The following is a 9,913-nucleotide window of genomic DNA, read 5'->3' as shown; positions in this document are numbered from 1 at the left end:
TTGGGGATTTTGCTATCGCGGTTGTTGGCGCCATCCCATGCCTGGGTATCAGCGTTTTGCGTTGCGGGACGAAAGCTGGGGTTTTCATATCTTCTGCTGTTGGAATTTCCCAAGAACGTGCATCCTGTTTGAAATTCTGCGTAGCTTTGCATACCAGGTAAGCAATATTTTCACCTGATCATACGATTTAATGTGCGGTGGGAGTATTCTGGTCCTTTTGGCTCATTAAGCATGGGAAACGTACCGTAAAATGAATCCACCCCTTGAAAATGACTAAGATCGGCCCTCTTAGAACATCAAGAATCTTCGGCCTATTCTTGACACGCATACGAGGCCTTTCTATAGCTCCAAATAGATTCTCTGCTAGCGTATATATACCACAGGTTCCTTTGAAGTCGGTTCAAATAGACTTTTCAATTTACCTTCCTTCAGTTGAATGTTCTGTCCAATTACAGGTTCCGAGATGCACGGAAACTCTTACCACCAACCAATGGGTGAACTTAACACCGCCACCATTGGCTGATCGTTGCCTCCGGAAGAGAAAGCCGGGATCACAGCCATATATAGCTTCCCTGTAAAAGAATGCTATTGTATGACGCGCCGAAGCTTTACCGACAAGCCTTTCCTGGTCTTCATCCAATATTCACCCACTGCAAGCAGCCCTCCCCATCCAGTATACTCCATTCCGTGTCCTCTTCTTGTTCCCTTCCATCCACACTTTTTTTCCCATCCCCCTGTCTCCATCTTCGTCCCTCGACTAAACTCACTTTCAGTAGATTTTATTCCCGCTGTCACTCCTCGCTTTCTTTATGCTTCTCTCAATCTAGCTCTTCCTGCTATTTTCCCCCTTCTGCTAGACGCCTCCCCATTACCTCGTTTCGGATCCTCTCTCCGCCACCAATGGTTCTTCTTCCTCACCATCTAATGTTGTCCACTCTAATCACATTGATATCCTCCACTCCACCACTCCTTTCCGAATCTTCCGGGACCTTTTCCGCTACAAATTCTGCACTCTTAGCATACCATAATCCCGCTCCTTCTTTTGTTCTACCCATTATCTATATCTCACCACTACATCCCCTTGCCCTCTACATCTCCTAACACTCTTCCTACCCTTACTATAACTTACCCGCTATTTCTGAGTGGGTCCGAAACGCACTGCGAATCAGGCTCGCCAGCAACATTTGTGTTGGATTCGAGTGACAGACAGACAGACAGACAGACAGACAGACAGACAGACAGACAGACAGACAGACAGACAGACAGACAGACAGACAGACAGACAGACAGACAGACACACCGACAGACAGACAGACAGACCTACGTTTTTGTGTTTAGGTAGGCCAAAAAAGAATATTGTGTTTAAACATTCGCGAAAGTACTACCACACCGGGTACAGCTCATAACAGGAGTCTGATACGTTCGCTCCCAGTTTCAGATTTCTCAGGGGCATTCAAGTTAACATTCATATTGCTGCCTCAGTTATTGAATGCGTATCCGATGGGGTTATGGATGTTGCGATCCTTCAAATGAACTTCAGTAAAGGATCTGATGTGCGGCCCATAACTTCCTATTACAACATGAAGATTCTTTCTCGCGTGCACCAATCGAACGCCTTCTGTCCACGCGAAAAATGCTCAGGTGTCGAAGTTAAGATATTTATTGCTTTTAATTGTCTGACCTGGCTCATTCTAAAGAACAATGAAAAGAAATTAGCTCTAATACACGCTGTGAGGTGCTTAGAAAGCAAACCTGTGAACGACCCCCACAACAGTTCCTGATGCGAAGTCAGTTGAATTTACACACGTGGTTCTAGAAAGACTGAAGCCAGAGATTCTGCCCACCGTTACCTGGGATTCGCGGGGGCGCTGTCCCGAATACAGCAGCGTCGGCCACGGCCAGACTCGAGTGGCGGACGCCGCCACTGTAGCCCGGCCGTGCGTCGGAAGAAATAAAATGGAGAGGAACGTGTTTTAAAGGGTGAGATAGCGGAACCAAGCCAGTCTGATCCGCTAGTTCGGGGCTACACCACCACGCAACCCAAGCGCAGACACCGAAACAATCCGGCATTTGAGCTTAGTGATTCCCATTTATACAGATTTAAACTAAATAGTTTCGTAAGTTTTAGAATTGCGAGAAAGCTGACGGACCTTTTATGATCGCTATTTAAGGCCGATCCACACGGCGGTCCAAAATGATTATTTGGACCGCGGTCCGCGCATCACGTGATAGGATGTCACCAAGTCTCGACGGCGGACCGCGACATCAATCAGCGTGGTCTAGCAGGGCCCGCGTCGCGTGTGCGGAGTCGGGTCCAGTTACGCCAATAGAGAAAGGCGCGAGCAGCGCGGCTGTTTCGAAGCGCTCGAAGGAGCCTGTCAATCAACCCCGGAGGGATAGGAAGCGGGCTAGGCTTACAATAGCGACGCATACTTACGATTATTGCGTTTAGGTAGGCCAAAAAAAAATATTGTGTTTTTCGCTTTTACTAGCGAATCCTATGGCTCTTACTAGTGCGATGCTAGCCGTCATTATCACATTGTTTCACGCATGTGGACCCCAATTGACGGGAAGAGTTCGGTTCCAGCGAACGGTGACGAGCCGTATGCAACCCGGGTAGCCCCGCCGTCGTAACTCGTCGTGTCGCCTTCGTTCGAACGACGCCGGCGGCTCCGTGAGCGCGCCCGTAGGGCATGCATGCGGGTGGCTGTTATTGTGGGGATGAAACGTTTCGTGCAGGCTTGTGCGTTACAACATGTTGTCGTGGCCAAAAGGCGCCGGTGTTCAGCTTGCGAGTTCAGACGGTCGGCCATTCAAGGTCCGCTCAGCCGGCCCGCCATGTGGATGCGCTCTGTTTTGGATCGGACCGCGGTGGGCCGTGACGTCTCATCACGTGACTGATTGGACCATGGACTCAGTCCGTCGTGTGGATCGGCCTTTATCAGAACCAGTTGCTCCATTCGTCTTTTGTAATACCCGATAAATTACAACCGATTTGGTATTCAGCAATTTAGAAAACGCAGTCCCATTCGTGACAAGCAGTGCGCAAAAGGTGGCGTTTCTCTACCGGCCCCATGTCTCTAACTGGTCCCTGCATTTTGTTTCCTGCCCAGCAAACCAATCCTTAACGTATCTTTGCCGCACTACCTTAACCTCAATTCCGTCGGGTCCGGGTTACCCAGGATGGGCTGTCGAACAAAGTAATCAAGCCGTGCGGAGTAAGCGCGCAATGGACGCGAAGCTGCTCCAAAACAGGCCCAACACTGTCGCTAAAGCAGACGACAAAGCCGATGGAAGGGTCCCGCTGATGGGCCCGCCGGGGTGAGGAGGGGGAACACCGAGTACTAGCGCCCTATCACCGTGCTATCTACATGGTGATCTGCAAGTAAAAAGCGCTCTCCACCTCGGCAGCCGCGTTGGAGTTTCTTGTCCCGCACGCCACGAGAGAGCCGTTGGCTGGTAGAGGTAGAAATCTTTGCTTTAAAAAATAAAGACAATTCAAAGGAGAATAAACAAGCCAGATTAAGACCCCATCGCCCATTGAAGAAAACTGAAACGATAGAAAATAAACTGAGAATGAAGTAACGAAATCGGGGAAATCTGCCGCATTCAGCGCCCTCACCCGATTAGCTTTTTCAAAACGCCTACAAAAAAGAACAAAAACGTCTGCTCAAGTTCAAGGAATTGTCTACTAATGCGTAGCATTCTTATGCCGCTTGTCTTGAGTGTGAGTTGTTTACAGCCAAATTTGTTTGTTTCTCTATATCCTGCTCGACACATTACCTCCATTTACATGGTTATAACGATTAGAAGGACAACTTTCGCGAAATCTGCATTATTTCGGAAATGCAGGGCCTTACATTGATCGCCATTTTGCTTAATTCAATATGGTTTTCTTATTTCTTGGTTCTTTCAAATTTCTTTCGACCAATTATCTCTATTTGCGCCAATATAGCGATTACATTTGGAAATGCAGGGCGTTACGCTTCCCCATTTTGCGTAATTTTTATATTTTTCGTATTTCCTTGTGTTTCCAAATTTCGTTCGAACAATCATCTCCATCTAGGCTATTATAACGATTGCAGGTGGAGCTATCGCGAAATCGGCATTATTGTGGAACTGCATGTCGTTTCGTTTTACCAATGATCTCCATTTACGCTATTAAAACGATTACAGGTGGATCTTTCGCGAATTCCGCAATATTGTGAAAATTCAGGGCGTTACGCGGCTTGAACATTTCGGTAACGTTTTTTGTATTTTGCCTATTTTTGAGTTTTTCAAAATTTCAGGGGAGCAGTTATCTCCATTTACGCCATTATATCAATTACAGGCGGAACTTCCGCGAAATCTGCATTATCGTGGAAATCCAGGGCGTTACACGGTCCTGGCTTTTTGGGTGCTCGGCAAGGAATGCTACACATTAACGTGGAGGAGCAGTTCAAGCAAGCTGAACATACGAATATCAAATCTAAATTGTATACTTTATCCAGCGCCCTCACTCCAGTTCCTAAACAACACAAGAAGTAAGGAATGAAAAGGACATAGAATCACAAACGCCTATTGAATAGAGCGCCCTAAAGTGAAGTGGTCCTCACGCGATGAACTCAATAAAAAAGCGAGATAGCAAAAAGAAAAACTAAAAATAAGGTTAACCAACCACAATAGTCGTTCTAGTCTACTGACCTAAACACAATTAACTAACAAGAACAAAAAAAGCGGGGACATAAAAACTAAAAATAAACTAAAAGAAATTAAAGCGTAAATTTTATGCGGCACTCCCGAGTCATTACGCTAAAAACGAAGTAAACACAAAAAAAATTGGCTCCAGTCTACGCTGTGAAGGTGGTTGGACTGCGATGCTGTATACAGCCCCCCCAACGATTACCCATGCGGCATCACTTCAATTCACGCACGTCGCATCTGCTCACTGCTACCACCCAACACGCTCGTCGCCTTCCTGTCTCACTCCTTTCTTGATGAAATGAACGGAGGTTTGCCCAATTCAATTTCAATTTCCCGCCTTCGCAATGCTCGCAGGCCTACACCCTGAACAGCGCGAGCGGGGGTTCTGTTGTCTTTTTTTTATCACTTTCATGTCGCACGTGCCGGCACCTTGCTGCGCAGTTTGGAACGCGCCGTTTCTGAGGGCACTTTTAGCGTCTTTCGAAAAGTGAGGAGGCCGACACCACGCCTTTGGCGTCATCTCTCTCACTGCTTCCTCTTCACTCTTGTTTCATGCGCCCCCGCCACAAAGCACCCTCTTCCTCCCCAGACGTTGAATCCAAACAACAGTATGTCTCATTCTTCTGCACGTCTGGGCGTAGTTAGTTGGCGAGACGGCGGCCTCTCGCTCCTTTTCTCTGCGCGGGCACAGGGTGCCAGCTCTTTATTTGTGTAGCTAGGGTGTAGCCAGTAGCTAATAGTACCCTGAGATGTATGTTTGTGACGCCAATAGTAGCCTGGGAGTTTCGTGCTGACGCAGACAGGAACATTTCCTTGGGTGGTTAGCGGTACACTGCTTCGCAGTAAAAACGAATTTGTGAAATCCCAAAGCTCTATGTATTCCAGCGTCTTAACACGAACTCGAGTCCTTGCTAATACCTCAGAAACTAAAATAGTAAGAATACAAACAAAATGAATCCATGAAGCCACAAATGTCAAACCCATAGGTTTTACACGATTAACTCAAGAAAGCAGAACTGATAAAAAAGACGCCGACCGTGGAACACATTTCATCAATACCGCAAATGAAAGTGAAGCTTGGTGAAACGGTGAGGCAGTTTTTCAAAGATTATGCATTAGTAGGCACATTCACCAAATTTGTGCATTGTTTTTGGTGTTTTAGCGTCAGCTGAACTTTGGGGAAGCTCTTACGTGAGCATATCGTTACTTCACGCGAGGTGTAAGACCGTGTTGGTCGTAAGCCGTGGTTTTGAAAGTCTGATTCCTAATTTACCTGTCATCGCCTCTTTTGCACCTCCCACCGCTAGGTATTAGCAGTCCACATATCAGTGTGATTGGTATCTTTTCTCGTTCAAATAATCAAAGTGAGTGCTTTAGCCCTGTCTTTGTAGGTATGGCGTTGCATTTTTCTGCTGGGGCAAAAGTGTTTGCAGGTCTTGATACCGAGAGGGCGTTTTGAGACGCGTCCGGAGCTGAGGTAGACCTTGAAAAGTTACAGGAATGCTGGATGGCATGGCGGATCCGCCCCGTCAGCTTGACAGCGCAAAACACACAAAGTACAATATTCTGCTTGCATTCCAGGCACTCGCGTCCAGGCTAGGTTCCACCGCCCTGCCCTCCCTGGACCTACCACCTGAAACAGGGCCCCCTCTTTCCCTTACAACGCAGTTCTGGAAACCCTCTACACCGTTATACCTTCACACATTCCCCCAAAATCTTTAAGTCATGACTAAGAAGTTTGTTCTCGCTTCGCAATTAGAGTACTTACAAAAGCTATGAATCACAGTCCAGCTTGCTTTGGCCGAAAGTATGGATGCCGATACAAATGAGAAACAACCATTATGACTGCCTTCAAAAAAGCTTTATTTCCAGTCTTTAAGGTCACAGGGATGAAATCGCAGTAATTCCCGTTAATTTTCCCCGTACCCGTGAATTGTGATATGTGGGCTCATTCTTATTATGCCGATGACCAAAGTTTTCTGATTTCTCATACTATCCCCGGTTGAGCCTCTTGTGGACCCCGTGAGCGATGGCACCCTGAACGACTCCGCGGATGATAATGGGGAGGAAGTACTCCGCAGCTTCTTCATTCCCCGCACCTTCTTCAGAGGTGAGATCCTTCAGCACATCAAGCAGGTGCTGCTGCGTCTCCTTTGTCGCAGTGACATGCTTGCCTTGCAAGATCTGCCCCAGAGCCTCTAGGCATTTCCCGGTCTCTTCGAGAACTTCAGCCTCCTCATCTGTAAATAAAAATACGGACGCTCAGTGCCAGCCGCCGAAATGTTGTATGAATAGTGTCGGGAAGTGCCGCCTGGAAACTAACACACCCGCAACTGCGGTAACGACTGTAACGCTTGTCCATTCTGCTTTTTTTTTTGCATGGACATGCAAATGTTATGGGACCGTGTATTGCCTTTGTTAGCAGCATATAACTATCACCATGTAGTTATATCCGTTCTGAACGTTAAAAATGTTAACAGTAGGATAGGTTTAATAATTGTCTTTAAAACCCGAGTATAGCTGGGTCAGCTGGCGTCTTACGACACAAGTTAAAGATTCATCGAAGTTTGCGAAGAAAATTCAGAGAAAGTATCACTAATCGTGGATAAGATTTCGACGTGTTCAAGGATAAAAGATAGAACTGTTGCGAAGAGCACTCACCAGGTGAAAGAGCTGGCGTCGGCACTGTTTCTTGCAGCGTTCTGTATTCGAAAAGGGGAGAAAAAAATTGCAGAAGTGGGCTTATCATAAATGCTTGCGTAAGTTGAAAGTAACCAGTCGCGTAGCATACGCAACGAAATATATACTCACACTGTGGCCGCATCTTCGATGCACATAAAAGGGAAGAAACATACGTTGTTGTTAGTAGCTCATACTTCTAAGTCTGATTGAGCTGATAAATACAACACATTATTTATCGGTCACGTCATCCAATATTTTAACAGGTGCTTATCAATGAATTAGATAGCTATCATTAGAAACCTCTAGAGAAAATATTGCAGTATATGAACATTTGAACAAACAATGCAAAAAGTATGTTTTTCAAATATTCTATCTACGCAAAAGTCTAAATTGAATTGCAAAGACTGGAGCGAAGACTCGATTTGCACGTCAACCTAGTGGTTTTCTTTTTGGAAAGCAGTGGGAAAAGTTGGTTCTTGCCCTGTGTTTATAACGATCGCGTTCCTTGAACGACTGCTTTCCTGGAACTGTAATTCAATAAGCAAAAGAACCATTTCTGTGGAACATTTCGATTTTTCAGGCAGTGTTTTGCGGTAACTCTCAAAAGATTTTCTTTCTTAGGCCACCTTAATGCCAAATTACAATCTGTGTGTCCGTTACGCGATCAAACTGCTTGTCTATCGGCCAAAAAATAGTCTTCGTATCTGTTGGCTAAACGCAAAGAAACTGCCGCTATTGTTCATAAATTTTGACATAGTTCAGCGGAAAAGAAATGCGCAACATACACAAGGCAAGAGGAGTACACAACCAGAAGTACCAGTGCTTTTTCATCATGAATACTCGTTGTACGGGTTTTCACTATAGCGAATAAACAGTGCACCTTAACAATAATTTCTAAAACAGACAGGGTAAAACCACGCGGTTGCAACAAATATCACACGAGAAGTGGGAACGCCGGAAAGTGGAATAGAACCAAGCATCATTGCATTCATAATGGAATGACCGAGAGATAAGAGTGGGGGAAAGAGGAAAGGAAATTATTGTTCATAGAGGACATTTGCAGCGAAGCAAGGTGCAACATCCTAGGGTGTGCACAAAACCTAAACCTTCACCCCCCCCCCCCCCCTCTTCTACTCTCTCCTCCCTCTATCTGAGCTGTAGGAGAACCTGATGACCAGCGGTCAACTAGAGGCCCAGTTCGTTTTGGCGACAAAGCGAAGACTACACGATTGTCTTATAGATTCCTGAACTGAGCGGCCCCTCTCACAGAACAGCTCAATAAATGTTAGCCCCACAATCACCATAACCAGGAATTAAACCATTACCAGGTCGTATTCTTGCAATTATAGTGCACCCGCAATGCCCAGCCTTCTCTTAAATGATTTGGGAATCAGTGTAAGGGATCTACATTCAACCATAATCAACTGGCGAATGCCTCTTTTCTGTACTCACAGGTAGCAGTGGCGAGCGAGAGAAGGGTCAACCACAGGCAGGTCTTCATGTCTGAATAATCTGCAATAATAGAAACAAGCATGCTTAGATACGACTATTTGCATCACGATGGCTGCATCCTGTATAGATATAAACAGTGATCCTTGCAACGCAGGAAACTTCACTGAATACAAAAGATTTTTGTTGCGTCTCTTTAGAAATGTGATGCATCTAGGAAAGATGTGTTGCTCAAGAAAAATATAACGCAAAACAATTTTTAGAACACGCTTTCGCGCATAATTTCAGTCAGATGTGAAGAATTTGCTCCCCAAGTGAGGAAAATGTACACATTTGCTCAGGCTACAATAAATAAACTGTACAGGTATTGTTTCCATTGTCGCTTAAAACTGCTTGCTGGTAAGTAAAACGCACTCACAAGAAGGAAATCATAAAAGTGTATTTGGGACGGCACAAACTTGAGAAACAGCAGTTCATCCTAAGAACAGGCAGGGACATACATGATAGTTTTTCCCGTGCTTTAACCAAGAAACAGAAAATCGCTACTGCTAACTGGGATTGATGGGGGCCCTCAATGCTGAAAGCACACAATTAAAAGGCTGAATTCACTCTCACCGGTGTATGGCCTGCACGGATAGTTGTCTCCACGATGCTTTGTTGGCCACCTGGGGCTCTTATATGGTGTTTGGAAAAACACCTCTAGCAGCCCTACAATAGAATCGGGCGGGTTTTTACTATCTCCGTTGTTGACGGAACTACAGCTCCTGGGTATCAGGGTCTAGGTCTGCGGCACCACAGCACACCTACGTATCTTCTCCTATCGTAATTCTAAGACAACATCCGTCCTTTGAAATTCGACCTAGCTTTCCGTAAGAGGCACGCAATACTTTTTCCTGATTATACGGTTTTCTGGGCAGAACATAGAGTTGTGACTTTTGGGTGCAGCATATTGTAAAGATGGTTCTTAAAATCAGTATACCGGGATAGAATCTAGTTACATATTAATCACTGCCAAATGTCACGTACCTTACCATTGTTCTCATGATGCTACGCATACAAGTCAGCCGCGTAGCTGCATCAGTTTGTTTCTGCTGATTAC

The 9,913-nt window shown here is 45.7% G+C and overlaps 1 protein-coding gene across 1 annotated transcript; it reads right to left on the bottom strand.

Moving 5' to 3' along the window:
• Nucleotides 1–6,522: 6,522 nt before the first annotated feature.
• LOC144169469 (uncharacterized) lies at nucleotides 6,523–9,569 on the bottom strand. The gene is made up of 5 exons (XM_077698652.1): nucleotides 9,430–9,569; nucleotides 8,818–8,877; nucleotides 7,495–7,507; nucleotides 7,345–7,385; nucleotides 6,523–6,923 (listed from the first exon to the last, which is right to left on the bottom strand). Exons 2-5 carry the CDS (start codon nucleotides 8,864–8,866, stop codon nucleotides 6,676–6,678), a joined length of 351 nt encoding a protein of 116 aa, XP_077554778.1. The 5' UTR covers nucleotides 8,867–8,877; nucleotides 9,430–9,569; the 3' UTR covers nucleotides 6,523–6,675.
• Nucleotides 9,570–9,913: the final 344 nt, after the last annotated feature.

Source organism: Haemaphysalis longicornis, unplaced genomic scaffold (genome assembly GCF_048455015.1).
Source record: "Haemaphysalis longicornis isolate Haplotype H1 unplaced genomic scaffold, Haemaphysalis longicornis Haplotype H1 scaffold_2, whole genome shotgun sequence".
NCBI classification, from domain to species: Eukaryota; Metazoa; Arthropoda; class Arachnida; order Ixodida; family Ixodidae; genus Haemaphysalis; species Haemaphysalis longicornis.
This window is presented reverse-complemented; position numbering and strand designations above follow the sequence as displayed.